This window comes from Nannobrachium achirus (assembly GCF_963921795.1).
Source record: "Nannobrachium achirus genome assembly, chromosome: 11".
NCBI lineage: Eukaryota > Metazoa > Chordata > Actinopteri > Myctophiformes > Myctophidae > Nannobrachium > Nannobrachium achirus.
In genome coordinates this window covers 37257653-37281186 of record NC_137820.1, presented here as the reverse complement: position 1 = coordinate 37281186, position 23534 = coordinate 37257653, and the positions used below count along the sequence as shown (strand labels likewise).

General features: G+C 43.0%; 1 protein-coding gene across 1 annotated transcript in view; it reads right to left on the bottom strand.

The window, feature by feature from the left end:
* The window catches only part of plxnb2b (plexin b2b), a gene marked incomplete at both ends in the record, with an annotated part of 194558 nt that overhangs the window by 72012 nt on the left and 99012 nt on the right, over positions 1-23534 (bottom strand). Inside the window, 7 exons of the mRNA XM_080737057.1 lie at positions 2335-2483; positions 4724-4911; positions 6676-6763; positions 9054-9149; positions 11918-12019; positions 19589-19700; positions 23355-23466. Coding sequence (XP_080593183.1) covers positions 2335-2483; positions 4724-4911; positions 6676-6763; positions 9054-9149; positions 11918-12019; positions 19589-19700; positions 23355-23466 — 847 coding nt within the window. The remainder of the gene's footprint in view (positions 1-2334; positions 2484-4723; positions 4912-6675; positions 6764-9053; positions 9150-11917; positions 12020-19588; positions 19701-23354; positions 23467-23534) is intronic.

The window sequence follows — 23534 nt, the reverse complement described above, 5'->3', positions numbered from 1 at the left end:
CTATTTTTTAAACAATGACAATGGAGACCATTATAGTTATAGTTGTAGTGCTTGTTTGGACCGGTCTCCATGACAACATTCTACTAAATGGTAAATGGTGCATTTATATAGCGCTTCATAGATTGTGCATTACATTCACCCATTCACACACACATTCATACACCTACTGTATGGCGGAAGAAACCATGCAAGGCACCAACCTGCTCACCGGGAGCAACTAGGGGTTCAGAGTCTTGCTCAAGGACTCTTTGACGTTAACTCAGGGGGAGCCCGGATTCGAACTGGGAACCCTTTGTGCTCTAATGACGGTTTCTCTAACCTGAGCTATACGCCGCCCCCATTCACGGCATGGGGGCACGTCTGTCTCCTTATAGACTGCCTTTCTCTCGGTCGTGAGTGACTCAGACAGTAGCGATCCAGATCCATGTCAACCGTGTTTGAAAATTGTCAAGACCAGTCCTGTGAGCAACTTGGGAGGCTTAACATTGGAACCGGTCACAATAGAGCAGTGGATTAAAGTGGATTACAGGGACTCTGTGGGTTCCTTTAGGGGGGATCTATAATGACCCACACAAGTCTGTAACTCTGGCAGTGTAAAAAGTGAAACTTTCAAAGGTTAGTGAAACTCTCTGAAAAGCGTGGCTGGGAATGACATACTGTTGTTCCCTATTGAGCTTGGCATATTTCCTGGGGCAAGCTGCCCAGATCACACATGTCACACGTGTCTTCTTATTTTTCCACTCTCAAAAAGCGCCTGCAATGTAGTGCATTTGAAACTACATTGCAGTGCACATCATGGGGTGATCAGTGCTTGCCTCCTGTTTTATTTTTATTTTTGTTTATTTTCTGTTTATTTCGTTGCTGAGTGAGGTCAGCAGACAAAGTGGCGTGAGTGAGATGAAAAAACCTGGGTGAAATGTGCCAATGTCAACAGGAAACAATGGTCGAAAAACAATGTTGGCAGTCAACAAGTTAATCGCGCAAATAGCAAATTGGCTATGTTACCCTATTTCTGTACGACACCTTTGTACAATAAAGTATAATAGTGGTTAATCAGAGTAATCACTTATAAAATAAATACAAAAATCGATTAGAATAGTGTCGATTCGTTGATATACGAGAAAAGAAAATTACGTTTCATGTAATGGAATATGTCAGTGGTGAACGATGGCTACAGACTCCACAGTCTCGCGGCCAGAGAGGAGAATCTACCATTTGAGAACTGATTGGACCATAATAACACTTTTTAAGAGAACGGTCCAATTTCTTGAAGGACCCGGTTGATCGATAGGCCAGGCCAGGGCATAATAAACTAATCCAAAATATCTGCCCCCGGGTGCCACTTCAAGGCAAAGGCAACGCTGGATCTCAAAAGAAAGGTGGTGAAAGGAAGTTAATGAGATAGAGGGAGAGAACGTGTGTGCACCTTTCCTGTGAATAGAGGCGGTATAACTATCACCTGGCGGGGGATAAAGACCCGGTAGCAGGTGTGTCACAAGGGAGGGGAGTGGGACTGAGTTACTAGGGCCCAAGGTGGAGGGGCCTTCATTATTTTATACTTTAGCTATTGAAAAATAGCAGATATACAAGATCACAGCGCGGCAACGAGTGCCGCGCTGTGAGCTTATAGATCTGCTATTTATGTGGGCAAATATTTGAATATATGTATTTTTTAAGCAAACATTTGTAACTCAAATTTTGCTTCTAGGGGGTCCCTGGAACTAAATATTTTGAGATGGGGGTCCGTGGCCAAATACATATCATTTTGGGGGTCCTTCACATGAAAAGGTTTGAGCACCACCGACAGAGAAACCTTAGAAGGATTTGAAATATTCAAAGACTTTCACACACTTTCATGATTCTTAAAAAATAGCAGACCTACAAGCTCGCAGCTCGGCAGTCGTGCCGAACTGTGAACTTGTATATCTGCTATTTTTCAACAGTTAAAGCACAAGCCCACAGTGAATCCTTGTACCCAGGGCCCAGAATTTGGTGCGACACCCCTGCCCGGCGGCCTTCCAGCGGTGTGTACGCTGGCTGCACAACAACAATGGGTGGACTTTGGGGCTCATGGGAGCAGCTACTGAGCGCTCTGGCTGGGTGACAGGACATGCTTGTTGTATCAGGAGGACACATGCCTTGCCTTTGTGGATGTAAACTTGCTGCACCGTAACATTTGTGTCCTTTTGTGTCCATATGAATAAATTGTTAAATGTGTGTGTGTGTGTGTGTGTGTGTGTGTGTGTGTGTGTGTGTGTGTGTGTGTGTGTGTGCGTGTGCGTGTGTGTGTGCGTGTGCGTGTGCGTGTGCGTGTGCATGTGTGTGCATCATCACCTGGTGGACACAGAGTACTTGTCCGTCAGGTGCTTGCAGGGCTCTCCCACCACCTTGATGCTCTTGATGTCTTCCTTCTGGATGCCCAGGTTGGAGCCTCGGATGGTGATGGAGATGCCTCCCTTCATGGGGCCGAACCGAGGGATGATCTGCAACAGAAAAAAATAAAAAATAAATAAAAAATACTTTGACATCAGTGATTCTCAAAGTATGGTCTGGGCAAATATCCAGCGCTGGCTATGGTTTACAACGGTAACACACCAAGACATTTCTAGACGTCTTAGGCTCTCAATGTGTCAATATAGCATCAGAATCAGTTTTAAAAATTTAGACGCCATTAAAAAACGTTGACTTTCACGGTTGTCCGCCGCGATCTTCTTACCTTTTAACGTGGGCGCGTGTGTGCACGCCATGGTCCGTTCGCGATTACAAAAGACAGCTTCTAAAATGGCTAGTTACATTCCTTGTTTCTGATTGGCTGGTTTCCCTTAATTGCTGTGGTAGACTATAACCCACACCTTGAATCAGTTTACATCAAACCCAGGAGCGTTATTTCATTCCACAGTGTTCCACAGCGCACCAATTATCTGCACCTGTGTTGTTGGCAAAAAAAAGCTGGGAACTACTTTCTTGTACTGTAGCTGGGAACTACTTTCTTGCAGACCTTGTAGTGAATTATTAGAGAAATAGAACAGTTTTAATTGGTACATGTCTATGATTTCTCATGTTGCCATATTGTAACCGTTTTAGAAAAGCAATTAAGCCACGTGAGGCATGTGGTCACCTGTATTTTATAAACGCTTGCTTCATTAAATCCATGCTACCATTGCTGAGCTAGGAGGAGTGATGTTGACAAAGGAAGTAAAGAAGGACAGAAGGACTTCGCTACTCTAATGACACGTGAGGAACAGCTAATGATGGATGTCATTACGATGAGCCACCATCAATCAGCCCCCCCTCCCCCCAGAACAGACGCACACTCGCACACACACACACACCTCCCTTTGTCGGTAATGAGAATGAAAGACAATCGATAAACCATTCCTATCGATAACCCAATCAGCAGGGTCAATACCCCCTACACGGCTAATTACACATCCATACAGCACATGTATGCTCTTCAGGTCACGGCTCGATGGGAGCTGACCGCATCACAGCTACTCAGTGGTGGGACAGTTAAGCCCGGATCATAGTCGGGTCCGCGGTGGATAGCGTAGTCTTTTCGAGTCTTTTTGAGTCATGAAACTATAACGTTACATCATTCCTCGCGGTGGAGAGCTTTCCACCGCGAGTCCCAACACATCTCTCTGTTTTTACTATCAGACAGACAGGCTCTACACCCCGTTCACTGATTGGTCGACCTGAACCGGTCTAGACGGGGTAAAGGACTTCACCGTGGGCCGTGACTATGATGGCCTGCACTTATTTTCTGACTTGAGGTGGAAAGCATTCCACCTCAAATTTGCGGTGGATAGCTCTCCACCGTAGACTCTGATCCGGGCTTTAGCCCAGCACATTTACTTGAGTACCTCCTTTTGAGTATCTATTCTATACTTTACTTGAGTGTTTCTGTTGTTGTCGGGCAGAAACCTCTTACTGCAGGGGTCTATTTATAGACCGTATGTCATCCAAAAAAGGGTAAATCAGATTAGCAAATATGATTGATGATGTCACCATGGTAATGGTGTTATAAGCCAATCTAATTAGGCCTAATGTATTGCATTTAGTGTACTGAAAGGGTCAGGTTATATCCGTTGTTGTGGGGGGAGGGGGTGGAGTTGAATGTTCATATCATATACCTACGCCACAGTGAAAATATGAATTCTGATAACAAAAATGTAAACTAGTAGTTGCAGCCAGGTGTAAAAATTATAAGGATTCTGCAACTTCATGGCATATTTAGGCTACCGTTACACATGTATTGTACAGGTCTTCTACAAGCAAGCTGTCAGAGATTAGTATCCAGTGTCTAACTTCCTCCTCCCGTGCTCTGGACATTTTTACCGGCCCTGTCCTGCTGTCTAATCCACTGGAAGCACCGGGGCGATCCTAGACTAGAGCACTGGTGGTAGCACTGTTGACTGCATGACTTCTCACCGCCTCTCATACAAACACAATGTGTGTGTGTGTGTGTGTGTGTGTGTGTGTGTGTGTGTGTGTGTGTGTGTGTGTGTGTGTGTGTGTGTGTGTGTGTGTGTGTGTGTGTGTGTGTGTGTGTGCGTGACAGAAAATAGCCGAGCTACACGCTCACAACTACTGTAGTTGCGTATATACATCTAACTATTAATTTAGCGAATGTCTGTCTGCCGTCCGTCTTTCTGCAAGCTGACACAGGAGTGTCCACAGCACACTTTAACTCTTTGTCCCACCACAGCTACAGTACACTCACATCAGTGATTTGGGGGTCCGGGCACTCCGTGTTGTTGGGGTCCTCGGCGGCTCCGTGTTGATCGGAGGCGCACAGCTTCTCGTAGACGCACGCCTTGCGCCGGGCGCACCACACACACTGGTACCTGCGGTCGGTGTTCTTGCACAGGCTGCAGTCCTCTCTGCCCATGGAGCAGTTGTACAGGCTCACTGTACGGGAAGAGGACAGAGAGAGGACACGTTCAGGCAGTGGTGGAAAAAGTACTACACATCGTCACTGTCGGGCGGAAACCTTGTATCTCCAAGTTTCAAATTTGTACGTTTGTTCGCGAAGTAAAGCACTGCTTCATCATATGGCCATCGCACAAAAGTAGTGAAAACAGCTGAGCTACAAGCATAGATCGGCTGTTTTCACTTATTATTTTGGGGGTCGCGGCCTGAAAAGGTTGAGAACCACTGGTCCACCCCCATAAATATAGTAATAGAAATCATCGCTTTCATGTCTGCCAAAAAGCTACTTGGCTCGTTCAGGAGACATTATAAAACATTATGAACGCAGCACTCATCCTCCAAAGTGAGTACATTAGGAATGTAGCGTGTGTCCAATCCTATTGGAGTGATGTTTTAAAAATAGTTTCAGCCATTAACCAAGTCTATTCTCGGATTTAATTTTCAGTTCAAAGGCAAGCTTTGCCAACGTGTATGCACACGTGCATGCACACGTGCGCGCACACACACACACACACACACACACACACACACACACACAAACACACACACACACACACACACACACACACACACACACACACACACACACACACACACACACACACACACACACACACACACACACACACAGGGTGTTTTAAATAAGGTTTCCCAATGTGTTAACATGTGCCAACGTGCAGTGATGGAAGAAGTACTCACATATTTTACTTATATTTTAGTACCAATACTGCAATGTAGAAATATTCTGTTACAAGTAGAAGTTCTGTATTCAAAATGTACTTGAGTAACAGTGTACAATGTACTTAAAGTAACCGCGGGATGATCTGCAAGGGATGATCTAAAAGAAGTTAAAGTACTCTTTGTGCAGAACAAGTTAAAATGTATACAAATCTTTAGAAAATAGCAGATCGGCTTGTACAGTAGATTGTCTATTTTCAAATGGCAGAAAGGTATATACTGTAGGGTTGAAGTGGTTAATGTATGTTTTGTAATAATAATCAAAATCTACAAAGTAACTAGTACTGTAACTAAGGTTTTCACATTTGTAGTGGAGTAACAGTACAATATTTTCCTGAGATGTAGTGGAGTAGAAGTGAACATTACTGAAAATTGTAAAATACTGAAGAAATCAACAAAAACTAAAATACCTGCGAACTGTACTCAAGTAGGCCTACAGTCAGGGGCGTCACACCAAATTCTGGGCCCTGGGTACAAGGATTCACTGCGGGCCCCCCATGAATGTTAACTACTGAAAAATAGCAGATATACAAGCTCACAGCGCGGCACCGAGTGCCGCGCTGTGAGCTTGTATATCTGCTATTTTTGAAAAATTGTGAAAATGTGTGCAAGAAACCTATGTTTCTATGTCAGTGATACTCAAACTTTTTCATGTGAAGGACCCCCAAAATGATATGAATTTGGCCACGGACCCCCATCTCAAAATATTTAGTTCCAGGGAGGGACCACCCCCGGAAGCAAAAAGAATTTGTGTTACAAATGTTCGCTTAAAAAAATACATATTCAAAGATTTGCACACATTTTCACGACTTTTAAAAAATAGCAGATCTACAAGCTGTGAGCTTGTATATCTGCTATTTTTCAATAGCTAAAGTTACTATAGGGCCCCTCCACCTTGGGCCCCGGTAACTCAGTCCCACTTTCCTACCCCTTGTGACGCCCCTGAGTACAGTACTTGAGTACATGTGCTTGGTTACTTTCCAGCAGTGCCAGCAGCGTACGTACCGCTCAGGGCGCTGTCTATCTTCTTGCCCGTCTGGCTGTCCTTCACGTAGAACAGAACGGTGGTGTTTGGTGACTTGTCGTAGGAGAACTGAGGAATTATTGGAACAGAATGAATTATGAAGTACAGCGAGAGTACAGCTGAAGATTAATGGCAGCTAGCTAGCTTCTTTTTTTTCTGCAGAGAACTGTGTGGGCTGCTTGTGGGGGAAAAGCAAAGAAAATACAGAAACGGAAAAGCATATCGTTGCCATCGGGCAGAAACCTTGCATCTCTGTGTTGGAGTTTATGTTTTTGTTTCCTAAATTCATATACTTTGTCATGCGAGAGTGTCATGGCAAAAGCAAAGGAAACTGCCGATCAGCGAGCCGATCCTCTTGAAGATTTTTCTATTTTGAAAAAAAAACAGTATTTTTTTATATATTTTTTAAGTGAACATAATAAGTGTCTGTGGATTTAGTACATAATATTGAACTAAAGTAAAGTACCAGTAAGACTCCCTAATCGGGAGATGTATACACAATAATGTTGTCTGCAAAAAGCAACCTCATGGTGGCGCTTGAAGAGGGGGTGAGACATGTGAGACATCAGGGGCTAAGGTTGTGGTTTGCCAGCAAAGGAGTGTATGTGCAAAGTTTGGCATGGATAGGGGCAAGGGTGCCGGAGATAAGAGTAGGGCCAAAAGTGTGACGTGACGTGACGTGACGTGACATGACAGACGAAGGGACTGACTGACGGACTAACAGACAGCCGGTGGAAGTTTTCAAGGTAACTTTAATTAACAAGAACCTGTGACTACATACAGTAATAACTACATTTCACTGAAACCCAGGCTCTTTTTCAATGGTGTAAAAAGTACTCACATTTTTGTACTTAAGTAAAAATGTATTTGCGTAAAAGCACAAAAGTATTGGTATCAAAATATACTAAAAATACCAAAAGTTAAAATTATTCATTATGCAGAATGGCCTATGGACAGCTTGTTTGTTCTCAATAAACAAGCCATCAGAGATTAGTATCCAGGGTCTTGCTTTCTCCTCCCAAGCTCTGGACATGTTTAGCGGCTGTGTCCTACCGTCTAATCGGTCTAATCCACTGGAAGCACTGTTTGACTGTTCAGCACGACTTCTCCCCCCAACACAACGTGTGTGTGTGTTTGTGTGTGGTGACAGAAAATAACCGCGCTACAAGCTTACAACGCGTCACGGACACGACACGCTGTGAGCTTGTAAATCTAGCTACGATATTTTCTATGTGCGCGGCCCGTACGACGGACAAAGTATACATTCACTACTACGCAGTCACTCTGTGCAGACTGCAGAGCAAGGCCCTGACTCCGTTTTTGGACTGTTTGTAGAAAGACCAAGTGACCTACTGTATCATAATGTTAATTTTCAGGGCGTGTCATCGCATTTTTAACTGAGCTCTTGCTGCAATTCCAACAGACTTTTTTTGTAAATGGCAGTGAACTGCTCACAGCCATGCCGTTAACAACACAACACAAGTTTATTTCCCTCCCTGGTGCTGAGGTGAGCTACACTGCTCTGGGATCAGTCTTCGTGACCAATAACCTTCAGGTGCTGTAGCTGTGTTGAGAGTAACAAACAGACCAGCTAAGCACTGCGAGCAGGAGAGGTCAGCAGCACTGCCAGCAGCCGAACAGTGACAGAGTGACAGAGACTTGACATTTAAGACTCGACACGGATTGAAGGATTTAGTGTTTAAGATTTGAGTCACGAAACTCCTCTGCCGTGAGAGACTTGACTTTAGTTGCGTCTTTGACTTCTTTCATGACACGGCTCTGAGACTCGAAAGCAAATAACTTGCATCAGATTCGAGCTGGCGAAACATTGTATTGGTACAATGGCTTATTGCGACTTGAAACGTATCACTACCACACAGTGGCCTAGTTTAGCCTTTGTGTGCACCAGTTCTGCCTTTTCTGTAGCGTTTGTTTGGGGGGTAACCTTAGGAACTGGATGGGCACTGCCAAACTGGCACGGACATTCGATTATGGCAAGGGAAGGGAGCCGCAGACTTGAGACTTTAGGCCAAAGTCAATATCGTAGACTAAAAGGACAACTTTGTTTTTTTACAACAAGGGTTCATATTTTAGATTGTAATTAAAGAAAAGATAACATTTTTCATTTTCTGTTTTCTATCATTTTAGCGATTTTAGTGGGTACATGTGTACAAGCAGCTAAATATGTATTTTTAGACACAAAAAGCCCATTCTCAAGATGCACCGCAATCTTTCATGGGCAGATGTGACTTATAGTAGTGTTACTGTAAACAGCAATAAAGAAATCGCCGGCTTATTGTGTGTAACTGAGCTACTGCTACATGCAGGTCACGTGCACACGGCCATCAGAAACACTGACATTGAAACCGCTGAAGCTGTAGAAATGTCCTGCCTCCACGATCACCGCCTCCTCGGTGTTCCTCATCAGCTCAGTGCCGATGGTGAAGGTCCGGCCCTGCAGAACCAGACAGAGAGGACAGGGAGGCTTTGTCAAGGTCAACTTTATTCAGGGGTGGAAAAAGTACTCACATTTCTTACTTAAAGAGGCGTTGCCATAGTTTTGTACTTTTTCTGGTTTTCATGTGTCTAGGAGGTTGACAGTACTTCATTAGCCCCCTGGTGTGGTTGTTATGAGCAATTATGTATTCCCTTTGTATTTGTGGTTTCTTCCTGGATCTGACACCTTGTGGGTCAAAAGTGCCGATCCAAAAACACAGATAAAATGACATCATATAATCATCCCCTCACCTTTTACCATTCACCCAACACTGTGGGTGTGGCTAACTTCAGCTGGGTCACCACCCACCATGACAACCAGGCATACTTAATGAACGTGTGGGTGTGGCCACATAAAAACCTAATTTTAACTCTTTCTGTACACTTTTTTGGAAAAAATCTTCCTCCTAGTATAATGATAATACCTGATAATCATGTTTTAGGGGGGGAACAAATCATGGCACTGCATCTTTAAAGGGGGCGTGACACGGCCAAAACAGCTAATTATGGCTATCAAATTAGCATTTTTTTGGGAGCGGTGAAAGCGCTCCCAATAGACAGGTATGTCCGTGGGTATGTCCGTGGGTGGGTGGCTGGGTGGCTGGCTGGCTGGCCGTGTCCGTAGCCTGGCAATACCTTGAGTGGCCACACACAACACACTAGTTAAAGGAGGGGCGCTGTTTTGTGCAGGCCAGGCACACTCACCACTCACTCACAGGCACAGTTTACAGTTTACAGTTTAGGCATTTAGCAACACACACAGGGTATAGCTGCTCAGATTCACCGCTCCACTTCGAACCGAGGTTTGATTTTTTTTAATGATGTCATGTACCCCCATGTTAAATTATCCAATCAAATGATGCTGCCGACACGCCCATACAGCTACAGTAGCTGTATGGGCGTGTCGGCAGCAACACAGAGAGAATAGGCTGTTGATTGTACTGCATAGTTTGAGCTCCACCCCCTTTCCAAACCGTTTCAACAAAGACCACGTGACCTACTGTACCATAATGTTAAATTTCGGCCGGTGTCACCACTCCTTTAAGTAAAAGTATCGCTACTGCAATGTAGCAATACGCAGTTACAAGTAAAAGTCCATAATTCTAAATTTACTTGAGTAAAAGTATAGGTATTAAAATGTACTGAAAGTAACAAAAGTAGGACGTTTTCAAACATATAAAATGTATGAAAATCTTTTGAAAACAGCAGATCTACAAGCTCAACAATGTGCCGAAAATGTGTATACCTGTAGGGTTGAATGCATGATTGTAAATAATAATCAAAATCTACAAAGTAACTAGTAAGTAGAAGAAAAAATACTGACACTTGGAAATACTCTAGTAGTCTAAAGTAGAAATACCTCAAATTATTGTACTTAAATACAGTACTTGAGTAAATGCACTTAGTTACTTTACACCACTGGGTTTATTTGTCCCAAACTGGGCGATTTGTGTTGGGGCTTATTAAGAACATCTATTCTAAAAGTATACATAAAATAAAAACATAAAGCACCCACAATATCCAGAGCACAAACGTGATCATACTAATAGCAACAATACCCTACTCCCACCCAACCCTATCGGAACAAGCATACTACAACCATATTGTACAGTACCTAAAAAGAAAGCAAAAAACATCAATCCCGATTTTAGATGGTAAATTAAATTAGTCAATTCAAATATGTTTGCCAGTAAACTGCCTGATAGTTTTTGATATGTACTCGTCTCTGTTATGTTATGACTGTTATGTATTTTTCTTAGGACCACGAAAGAAATATTAAGGCTTTATTTTTATTTATTTATTTTTGTCCTCTATGATATTGTTTCTGCTGTATGTGTGGAAGTGCTGATGTGCTCTTTGAAAAAGTAATGTATTCATACATTTGGCGATAAAAGGAAAAGAGACTATTTGCTTTTTTTTTATCCCCAAATAAATAAACACCATTCAACCATCAGCTCATCATAACCATCCCCCCAAGATGGTGATGGGCCGGTCTACTTCTAAGCAAGCAGTGGTTCTCAAAGTGGCTTCCAGGGACTCCTTTATGGGCGTCTAAATTGACCCATACACGTCTGTAACTCTGACAGTGGACAAATGGAACCAAATGAACCCGTCAGGGTCCATTTGGTTCCATTTGTACACTCTCAGAGTTAAGGAGAGACCTTGAAATGTGACAGTTTGAGAAACATGCCTTCAATGAATTAGGCCATACATCAAGCCCATAACATGGAGGCAGGGGCGTCACAAGGGGTAGGAAAGAGTTACTGGGGCCCAAGGTGGAGGGGCCCTAATAACAGCACCGAGTGCCGCGCTGCGAGCTTGTAGATCTGCTATTTTTGAAAAGTTGTGAAAATGTGTGAAAATCTTTGAATAGTATATGTATTTTTTAAGTGAACATTTCTAACTCAAATTTTGCTTCTGGGGGTGCCTGGAACTAAATATTTTGAGATCGGGGTCCGTGGCCAAATACATATCATCTTGGGGGTCCTAGACATAGGTTTCTTGCACACATTTTCACGATTTTTCAAAAACAGCAGATATACAAGCTCGCAGCGCGGCACTCGGTGCCACGCTGTGAGCTTGTATATCTGCTATTTTTCAATAGTTAACATTCATGGGGGGCCCGCAGTGAATCCTTGTACCCAGGGCCCAGAATTTGGTGTGACGCCCCTGCATGGAGGGACTGAGTTGAATGAACCCACGTTGATTGAACGTTGATTGACATACCGTGTACACGTCCAGGTGGATGCCCTCAAAGCTGATGACCTTCTTGAAGCCCACGGGGATGAGCATGGGGTCTGGGTTCTCAAAGCGAGGACAGTTCCCTTCCTGAGAGGAGACCAAAACACACATAAAACATCTCCTCTTCCAGGAACGAGCACACATAGATATCAAAGGGGGCTTGAGCCCCTGCCCTTTTACCCGTCTGTAAAAAGTGCCCTCTCCAGACCATGAATGCCGTTTTTACTAGGATGTCTTTCCATGCCATATACTGAAGGCAGCATTCAAGAGAATTGCCTTGTCCAACTCGAATGGGGGGGGGGGGGATATCACCATCTTTAAATGTACCTAACATGAACCCTAGCATCCCTATTCTGGGCATGTCATAACACCAGTAAGACTACCTGATCGGGAGATAAGCGACCGTTGGTCGCTTATCTCCACAAATAGGCCAAAAGTTTGTTTTACCAATTATCAAGAATACGGGCAGTTGACAGTTTGCCATGGTTACTCATTGAAGTTGAATCTCCATATATGGAGACATAAGTTGCTCATACCATAGCAACCATGTTTTTTACAGGGCCTGGGATTGATGACATCAGAAATCTCCATATATGGGCATGAAAGGGATTTTGTTTCTGGAAATATGTCTGTGGGGTGCCACATTTGGAATAAAACACTTACATCACACATCTGGATATCCATACAGCCCATCTAGTTTGCCTGTGTCCATTTATGCCCATATATCTGATGACATTGGGACAATGATCTCCATATATGGGCATAAAACTTATGTTAATTAGTAAAGCCTGGGGATCTCCATATATGGGCATGAGGGGTACCCTAAAAGGTCATCATCTGGGAATAGCAAATATAGTTATCCTAGAAAGTGAAAATCTTACATCAAAGGCCATAACTACCTACCTACCACCATACTGCATTCCTCATTAAACTACCTACCAGTAAGATGCCTATAGGGAGAAAAGCAAAGGGCGAGGTTGCACCATTTCTTGGTCTTCTGGCCAGTGATGTATATCGGACCATTTAACCATATATGGAGACATCTGGTACCCAAAGATATTCACAGATATGGGCTTAATATTGATGACATAAGGGATCTCCATATATATATGGGCGTAAAATACACAAACAAGCCCTATATAAAGGGGCAATTCTCACCAGGGAAGAGAGCATTCCCCACTAGCTGAGTATCTTAAGATGGTTGGATGTGATGATAAGCCACAAATAGGCCAAAAGTTTGTTTTACCAATTATCAAGACATACGGGCAGTTGACAGTTTGCCATTGTTACTCATTGAAGTTGAATCTCCATCTGAATCCCTTTTATGCCCATATATGGAGATCCCTGCTCTGAGTATCTGACATCACTAATCCCTTTTATGCCCATATATGGAGATCCCTGCTCTGAGTATCTGACATCACTAATCCCTTTTATGCCCATATACAGTATGGAGATCCCTAACAGAATCCATTTTATGCCCATATATGGAGATACCTGCTCTGAGTATCTGACATCACTGTGATGTCACCTGTTTATGCCTAAATATGGAGATCCCTGCTCTGAGTATCTGACATCACTGCGATCTCACCTGTGATGTCACAGTGACACATCACCTCAGTATCTGTGATGTCACAGTGACACATCACCTCAGTATCAGGCGTTACACGTATACATTGAGCAGGGCAAAGGTGTGACGTGTGTGACGGACGGACGGACGGACGGACGGACGGACGGACGGCCGGTGGAGGTTTTCATACTAAACTGCGACCTTACGGTCGCAATGAACATTTGGCAAAAACAGCTGAGCATTAAGGTGCAAATAGCTTATCTACGAGATCACAGCGCGAGCTTATAGAGAGTCTATTTTCACTATTTTGACATCCCACTTGCAATCTGGCATCATCTCACCCAGAGGACCCTTTGTCATGCAAGATGGCAGCAGCTGATACTAAGGATATCAGATTTATTTTAAAACTAACTCCATATGGGATTCATGAAAACACAGCCTAGTCGGCAAGTTAGAGAAGTACTGTAATTGAAAGCCCTAGTAAAATGTAGTGCAAGTGATGTTTTTTGGCTAAATAAATATGCATTTATAGAGCTGAAGAGATTTTATAGTAATTATGACGGTACTATTCATAATATAAAGCCATTTAACACTAATTGCACATTAATGAATGGTTGTTTTAATGGTAGTTAAAAACATATTTTGTCACTTTTGTCATCTTCATTTAATTTTAGATGGTGGTCAGCCACAAACTCACAGTCACAACTGGCCAATAAAAAAAGATAGCAGTTCTGTTTAGAATTTGTCATCTCATGTCTTTCCACAAAATATTAGAAAACGCTCAATAGTGGTCTTGATAAAAGCCCGGATCAATAAGCAGGATCGATAATGCGCTCATTATCAATGAAAACGAACGAGCTCCATCCCTATCCCTAGGCCTGTAGATGTCTAAATCAGGGGTCTTAAACGTTTTCAGGCCAAGGACCCCTTAGTTGAGAGACTGAAGTAGGGACCCCCACAACCTTTACATAGATTCCATATAGTTTCATTGTTTGACAGCACAATCATCAGTGTATTTTGGATTCATGTCAATTTGTGTTTTCAGATATTTAACCACTTGAACCATCATTACCTAATAAACTTGACCTTTTACTCTGCACTTAGTCTGCTCTTTTCCCCCTCTACACCAGCTATTTTTGGCTACAGTTCTCAGAATATGGACACTAGGGTTCAAGTTGTTAACATAAAAAGCATTGGAAGATTTGGAGGACCCCCTAGGGGTCCCGGACACCCTGTTGAAGACCCCTGGTCTAAATACTTACTTGTTTTTAGTCCCCCCCTTAGTGGAGCCCATTTTAATGTTGGTTTATTTGTTTGTATGTAAGCTTTCTGCCTTGTACTTCACAGCGGCGGTGATGTGTTGCAAAGTACTTTCTTTCCTTTCCCTTTTCTGTGATTGCTGTCTGTTTGGATTTGGTTTTCAGCATCTGTGTGCTTTGTTGACTGTTCCGTGTCTCTTGTCTGTGTGGTTGATTGTGATGAAAAATGGAAAAAGTCAATAAAAATAATCAACAAAAGGTGCTATAAAAATCTATTGCACACCATTATTATAATGAATATTTACTTCTTCTGAGGCATGTTGGCTCCATGTGACTGCACACAGCAGACAGACACAGAAGGGAAAGGCAGAGCAACTCCTGAGACAAACTAAAAATAAACTTAATCCTCAGTTCCCATTGGAACAGAATGTAACTCCTGATGTGAATAAGGTAAGGTTAAGACCTGAGGCCGATAGTAAACAAAAATCTTCTAAATCCAAAGTTTTCTGGTTTCTATATCAGTGGTTCTCAAAATTGTCCAAGATTATATCTTAAAATATCTTAAAATATTTTGTGTCAGGGACCCCAAGAAACAGAGATGTAAAGCCGAAGCCGCCCGAACCCCTAGTTTTTTACATAGTAATATGGTATGATATTACTGTTTTGGCAGAGTACTACCTTACACCATTCGTTACTGGGTAGAACAATAATATTACAGTAATAATATTACTGTATGACTGTATTATTCAAAAGTAGGTTACACTGCCTATGATCCTACTGTAGATGACTATTTCTATGTTATTACTTTGTGTTTTCTTTGCTGTAAATCACTCTGGATTAACTCAACCTCTGCCAAAAAAATACCCCTTTGTACCCCTTCCCTGCCATGCCCGAGGAACCCGAAGATTTAATAAGCTTTAATTAAAAAAAAAAAAATTATCGAGGCGGAACTAAAATAGAGAGAACTAGACATTGAGACCGTTAACCGGAAGCTGATGGTCCGTCCTCTATTTTGGCCCGTTGGCTTTCTGTGTAAACACGGCAGCTTACAGACGGAGAACTTATGGATCAATTGAAAAAAAATAAAAGGATTTGAGAAGCTGATGGAATACGCAAACACACCATGCATAGCAGTGTTCGATCACGCACGATGGGAACTGGATTAGCGGCCGCTTTAACAGGTAGGAGAAGCCAGCAGTGAAAGACATAGAAAAAACTTCGGGCTCCTCGGCCGTTAACTACGAATGAGTTAAGAGCGTATGCTAAATGCCAACATTGCAAATTGTACATGGTCGCCTCCTTTTTTCCCCTTTACCCCAAATGTCTGCCGAAAATAGATGATCTACAAGCTCACATAATGCATAGGGGTGTAACGATACATTTTAACAACGATACGATACGCATCACGATACATGGTTACGATACAATACATGGACAATATTGGTTCATTTATGGCGATACGATACGATTCGATTCAATGATTTAAAGTCAAGTAACTATTTAGCAAAGAAATTAAATCTCTGTAAAACGTGTAAAAAAATCCATTATTATGGAAGTAAACGCTGTGATTATCTAGAAAATACATGGACAGCATATTTCAACACATATGGACAACCCCATCTTGACATGAACACAGGGATTACACACATTTATCGACAGACCAAAAGTAGCTATATGGAATGGAAAGGTATTTAGACCCCTCTTTTTACTTTTCCCTCTTAAAATTGCCAAATACAACGCACAAATACTTAGTTTCCATACAATCAATTATTTGCATTGCAAAACGATTCAATACCGATTACCGCATTTTAAAACGATGCGATACAAAGCCAAAACGGTACGATATTTTGCTTTTGCAGATCATTGCAAATTAAAATCGATTTTTCGATTCAGTTGCTATTATCGTTACACCCCTAATAATGCACGTTGTGAGCTTGTAGATAGGCTATTTTTTGCAGAGTGCTCGCCTATAATGACATGCTCAGAATAGGAACGCTAGGGTTCAAGTGGTTAAGATTGGCTGTCCTTTTCGTTTCAAGTGCCTCTCAAAACAGATGCACACTGACATGGTGTGAATGTGATGTGTCAGTCACAAGTCAACCTTCATAGCAGCCGCAGGCTCTTCTGCAATGTTGCTAAGTCTGCTCATCGTATGCGGCTTTGGGCTCGTTCTTTCGGTATGAAGTCGTTTGTAAAGTCGCTTGCATTTGACGTATTACCTCGTATTTAACCTTGCTTACTGTTAAGCTGGCCGCACACTAGCCGATAATCGGGCTATTTAATTACCCTCCCGACAATCGGGCTGCCACCGACTGAAACGGGCCCGACAATCGGGCATGAACGTCGTCTAGCGTGAGGTCTCACAGATCCACTCGGTGCCCAGCCGAGTGGCTCGGAGGACGATCGGGGGTTGCCCGACTCTTTTCAAACATGTTTGATATTTTCCTGGATCAGTAGGCTACTGGTCTGGAATAGCAGCAGGGGACTGATTGAAAAGGTACAGCAGCCGCGCAAGTCTCTGAGCATCTGAGTGACAGAGCTATCTCTTTTTCTCTCTCCACACACACACACACACACACACACACACACACACACACACACACACACACACACACACACACACACACACACACACACACACACACACACACACACACACACACACACACACACACACACACACACACACACACACACACGAAATCAATCAATCAATCAAAAAGACGTAAAACTAGGCCAAACCAATTAGTGCAAGTCTGGACTCGCTAATAACTTTCCAGCTCTGCTCTCCTCCTCCAACTCCAATTAAGTTACATTAAACGTATGGTTCTCACTCTCAAATGTATGATAAACCTGTGCATTCTCCATGTTTCCACCTCAAAATGCTGGATTACAGTTCTTCAAATGGACCAGACAGAACCGTCCTCTTTCTCTCTCTCTCTCTCTCTCTGGGACATTGGATTTGGATCTCCGTGCCCTCGGATCTTTTTTTAATGATTATATTTGATTGATCCATCCGCCCACACCGCGATAATTTAAAGACAGGGGAAATCATGATTGAAAGCCTAGGCCATGGCCACAAAAGTAAAAGCAGACACGTGCCTGTCTTGAACTTGAACCGTCCGTGGTGGAAGCAGCCTACAACAGCAGCTCACCCCACGTCAGTCACTTTCTCTGATGGTCCGTGCACGGTGCAGTTATGTAATCTCTACTCCTTTCAAGTTCCAATTGGCCATAGGTACAACTCGTTGTTTGATCTACCAGCTGGGTTAACAACTCCTGGCTACTCCGGGCACAGCGCGCCCCGCATAGCCAGGCGTTTTGTATTTTAACAGACAGCAGGTTTAGAAAATATGCGCGCACGTTACCTTAACTATTATAAAATAAAATGACTTTATCAAAACTGACAATGATAAACCTGGAGCGGACATGAAAGAAACATAATGGATATAGGCTATAGGCCTAATAGGCCTTTCCTTTTTAAAGCATTACAGTATATTTGGGACTGAAAACTAGTCCCCCCCCCCCAAAAAAAAAGCAATACACATAAATACACTGCTTATTATTTCAATTTCAATAATGATCCACATCCATCCTCCCAGGTTGTATCATGATTGCTTGCGATGGGAATTAAGACTCAATGGTCGAGATTTTGTTTTATATCAGCAGAAATAGTCACTACCAGTCAGTCACAGACTGGAGTGGGAACAGCACACGAGTGCAAGTAGGCCTACACGCCCACTGCCTGATCTACAAACCCTACAATGTGGCGCGGAGGGACGCAGTTTGATCTTGGAGATCTGATATGTTCTCTGCGCAACACAGTCATACGACTAATCATAAAGCAGGCACCATGAGAAGCACCAGCAGACAGCGCGCAGCACTTGACTTTAGCAGTGGAGAGAGAGGGGGAAAGTCGATCAGAGTTGATCCATGGATGAACATGAAACGCGTCAAAGTGAACTCATAGTCATAGTATCATTTGAAGCTTTTTTTTTTTTTCGTTGCGTGAGGCAATGGTGTGTTTGTGAGTGGATAACATAATGTGTTTGTTTGTATGTGCGTCTGCGCGCGTGTTGCAAGGCGAAGCTCTCGGAACAGTGACGTTTTGTATTCATTATATAAATTATTTATTTATTATTGCTGTGTTTGGGCCCGACTCAATCGGAATAGAATCCTGTAGCGTGCAGTGCGCCCGACTGTTCAAAACGGCTAGTGTGAGCCCGTTTAGATTCTCTGCCCAAATAATCTGAAAAAATGATCCTGTAGTGTTTAATTCTACCCGATTCAGTCGGGCCCGATTATCGGCTAGTGTATGGCCAGCTTTAGTCGCTCTGGATTAAATTGTAAATTGTAAAAAATGTATGTTGGGGGGCCTGTTTCTAAAGTCGTTGCTTATTTGGACTTGGCTTCCTAATGTTGTTTAAACCATTGGTTCTCAAACATTTTCATTTCAAGGACCACACACACGAATATGCATTAGTCCGCAACCCCCCCCATCTGGATACAATTTGTGCCTGGGAGGCAGTGGGAGCCCAATGATAAAAAATTAAAAAATAAACATTTCAAATTTGCCAATTAATTTTGACAAATAATTTTTTTGAAAATACCCAATGAATATAAATTAAGAAATTATATATATATAATCATGGCACCCCGTCTTTAAAGTGGTATAACTGACTTTAACGCGTGAATCCCTGTGAGTGTGGGTGTGATCACGCGGCGACCGTAGACCATCGTCTCTCTCGCGCAATCTGGCAGCACTGCTGCTCTTGCAGCCGCCGTCATGGGAACAAAGCGGGGGGAGGGGGGGGTGTGTGTGTCACTCACCTGGTGGTGTTTGATGATGTTGGGGCCCGTCACCGTGTCGTCCATGTCACTGCAGGTGTGATCCAGCGTGTTCCACTGGCAGCCCCACTGGCTGCTCACGCAGGACATGCACCTGGACCACACACACGCACACGCACACGCACACACACACACACACACACACACACACACACACACACACACACACACACACACACACACACACACACAATGTTGTAAAGCAAATACGTAGATTTACTTAAGTACAGTACTTAAGTACACCTTTGAGCTATTTGTACTTTACTTGAGCATTTCCAGTTCTCGGATCCAAATATTGTACTTTTACTTTTATTTGAAAATGTAGTCACTAGTTGCTTTGCAGATATACATTCTGATATTATAAAACATACATAAACAACTTTAGCCCTATAGAGGGTATGCACGTGACACCATCATCATACCCGGAAGTTATGCGGGAACGCTTACTGCGTGGCAAAAAACGACTTTCTGGCCTTGACAGCCCATACATCTAAAAAGAAAAGTCTTATCTGATTGATTGCATTAGACGACATTAAACAGTGTTAAACTCACTTTGCCATTCGAGTTGCCATTCACTTAATGCATGCCCATACCCTCTATACTGGCTATTGGCTATTTGAAAATAGCCGATCTACAAGCCGATCCGATCTGCTATTTTCAAGCATTTCGTACTTTTCCTTTTTAAAAAAAAAACGTGAGTACTGTACTTTTTCCACCACCACCACCACACACACACACACGCACACACACACACACACGCATGCACACACAACAGAGCAGGGAAATCGTCACCCGTCATTTCATTATGCATATGTACAATGATGCAAAACATGCATGCATGCACGGCACACGCAAACAAATAAAACACAAACATGCAAACTCATCGCGGCCAGCACCTTCCGGTGCTAGAATCCATGCAGGCTGACAGTGAAATGGATCTGTGCGACTTCCCGCGAACAAAGCTCGTTCATCATCACACAGACACACACACATTCCATTCCAAAACAAAACAAAACAAAAAGTGTGTGTGTGTGTGTGTGTGTGCGTGCGTGTGTGTGTGGGGGGGGGGGGGGGGCTGCTGCGAGAGGGGGATACAGAAGGAACCGTTGCTGTCGGGCAGATACATCGTATCTCCACATTTCAATTGTTTGACGTTTTTCTTTTTAAGAGTAGGCGCACAAAAGCAAAGAAAAAAGACGATATAAAAGCTCACAGCGCCTCGACATGAGCTTGCAGATCGTCCATTTTCACTATTGAAAATTGTTTTTAAGATACGAAAAAGAAAACACTAAAAAAATGGACTTAGAAGGTTTCCATGCCCAGACAGGGAGGAAGGGAGGAGGGGGGGGGGGGGGGGGGGGGGGCATAGGCAAAGATCGAATTTAGAGTTTTTGATTAATGAAAGGGAAACGGAAGCAATTTCCGACCAGCTTGGAAGATAATAAAACAAAAGGGTTTCGAAAATGCAAGTGGTGCATTCAATCCTGCCATCAGTCAAGCATCACCAATTGCACACAGACACGCAAAAAAAAGCCTTCCCGTCTCATCTGTGTGGCTGGCATGTCATCCATTTGCATCAAGGTTTTGTCATGTGATGGTTGGTGGCGCTCGGTCGCAGCCGTGTAAGAAAGCACTTGAAGGGGTATTTATTTACTCTGGCTTTTGTGTGCTTTTGTTGATATTCACTTATTCATATATTCAGTGAAAAGTTATATTCTTTTTTACTCAAGTAAAAGTGTCAATACTGCAGTGTAGAAGTAAAAGTCTGGAATTCAGAATGTACTTGAGTAAAAGTACAAAAGTATTGGCATTAAAATATACTTATATATATTACCAAAAGTAATAGTAATTTTTTTTTGAATATAGCAGATCTGCAAGCTCACAACGTGAGCTATGCGACGGGTTGTGAGCTTGTAGATCGGCTATTTTCAAATGGCCTAGGTATAAAATAGGGCTAAAGTGGTTTTACTGTATAATCATATCTGCAAAGTAACTAGTAACTAAAGTTTTCAAATTGTATTGGAGTAAAATTACAATACGTGGATCCAAGATGTAGTGGTGTAGAAGTAAAAGTATTGGAAATTGGAAATACTCCAGTGAAGTACAAATACATCAAAACTATACTTAAGTACAGTACTTAAGTAAATGTTACTTTACAACACTGTATATTCATATCAGATATACATACAGTATGAACCCATTTGGCCTCGTTCGCTACTAAGCTCATTTAAATGGTATTTTGTACTTTGCCACGCTCAGACTCACGTCTGCTCGGAGGCAGAATTTCCTTTCGGCTGTTCCCTTCAGACATTGGTCGCCACAGCGAATCATCTATACTGTACCTCCATCTCACCCTGTCCTCTGTCTCCTCTTCTTTCACACCAAATAACATGTTCTCTTTCACTACATCCATGCATCTTCCTCTAGGCCTCCTGCCTGGCAGTTCCAACCTCAGCATCCTTCTAACGATATACAGTACTCACTATCCCTCCTCTGAACATGTCCAAACCATCTCAGTCTGGCCTCTCTGGCTTTATCTCCAAAACATCTAACATGCTGCTTTCCCTCTGATGCCCCTCTCATTCCTGCTTCTATCCATCCTTGTTACTCCCAGCGAGAACCTCGACATTTTAGTCTGTGCTACCCCCTGCTCTGCTTCCTGTCTTTTCCTGTCTGTCTGTCTCTAAACTGTACAACACAGCTGGTCTCACTAACAGTCTTGTACACCTTCCCTTTCATTCTTGCTGATACTTTCCCATAAACACATCACGCCTGACACTTTTCTCCGCCCGTTCCAACCTGCTTGCACTCGTTTCGACACTTTGTGAACTTGTAGATTGGCTTTTTCAAATAGACAAATAATATAGGTATAAAGTGGCAGTTTGAACTCTGCTCTTCATGTCACTAGTTACGTTTCCATAAAGCTTATTCGAAAATAGGAAACGAATTGTCAGAAATTTGAATAAAGAAAAAGTGAATTTAGCCTGTTTCCATCCACTGATGAAATGCGATTCTTGGGAGACCTGTTGTTAATGCCTTCCCGCGGGCCTGCACACAGTGCACAGAGCTGGGATCGGGCAGATTTTTTCAGAACGAACCCGAGACGTGACCGACAGCTTTTTGTCCGCCCCGAATCGACGTCTCATCCTGCAAGTTTCTGCGTCTGGAAGGTGGCCGATCTGCAAGCTCACAGCGCGTCGCGGATGCGAGGTGCTGTGAGCTTGTAGATCGGCCACTTTTGGCACGCAACACGACGTGACGACGAAGTGTTTGCCAGGATTTACTTGGGTGATGTGATGGACGAGGTTTGCACACAACAGCATCGTAAAATAAACATCCGATTCAAGGTACAGTAGTTGGGAACACGGCGCCAAATCGATATCATGTGAGTTCAATGCATTTTAATTAAAAACCTATTTGCTTAGTGTTTCCATTTCCCTTTTGTGCATTTAGTTTTTTTCGATAAAACCTCGAAATCCACCTCCTCCAAGCGCATGAATGTTTTTGCAAAGTTGAAAGTTTATTCGAATCTTGAAGTGTTTCCATTAAAAGATTTATGTGCAAAAGCCTTAATGCGCAAAAAAACGGCTTTATGGAAACGCCACTACTGTCATGGGAATAAAAAGTGATCTTTTCTCTTTTACATACAAGGTTTCCACCCGACAGCTGCTGGGGGATGCACAGCAGGAGACCAGAGGCACAGCGAGAGAGCGTGCGAGAGAGAGAGAGTGAGGGATGGCTGACTCACGGTGTGTTGGCAGCTCTCTTCACAGTGGCGGCGCAATTATAGAACTTGAACTCCCGCGTCGCCAGCTCCACGCTCTCGTTGAAGATGACCTTGATGGGCACCGCCACGAAGTCTAGAAGGGCACAGCAGCAAAAAGAGTGCGTTCAGAGATAACACGTTAGACCTTTGAGACTTGGGAAA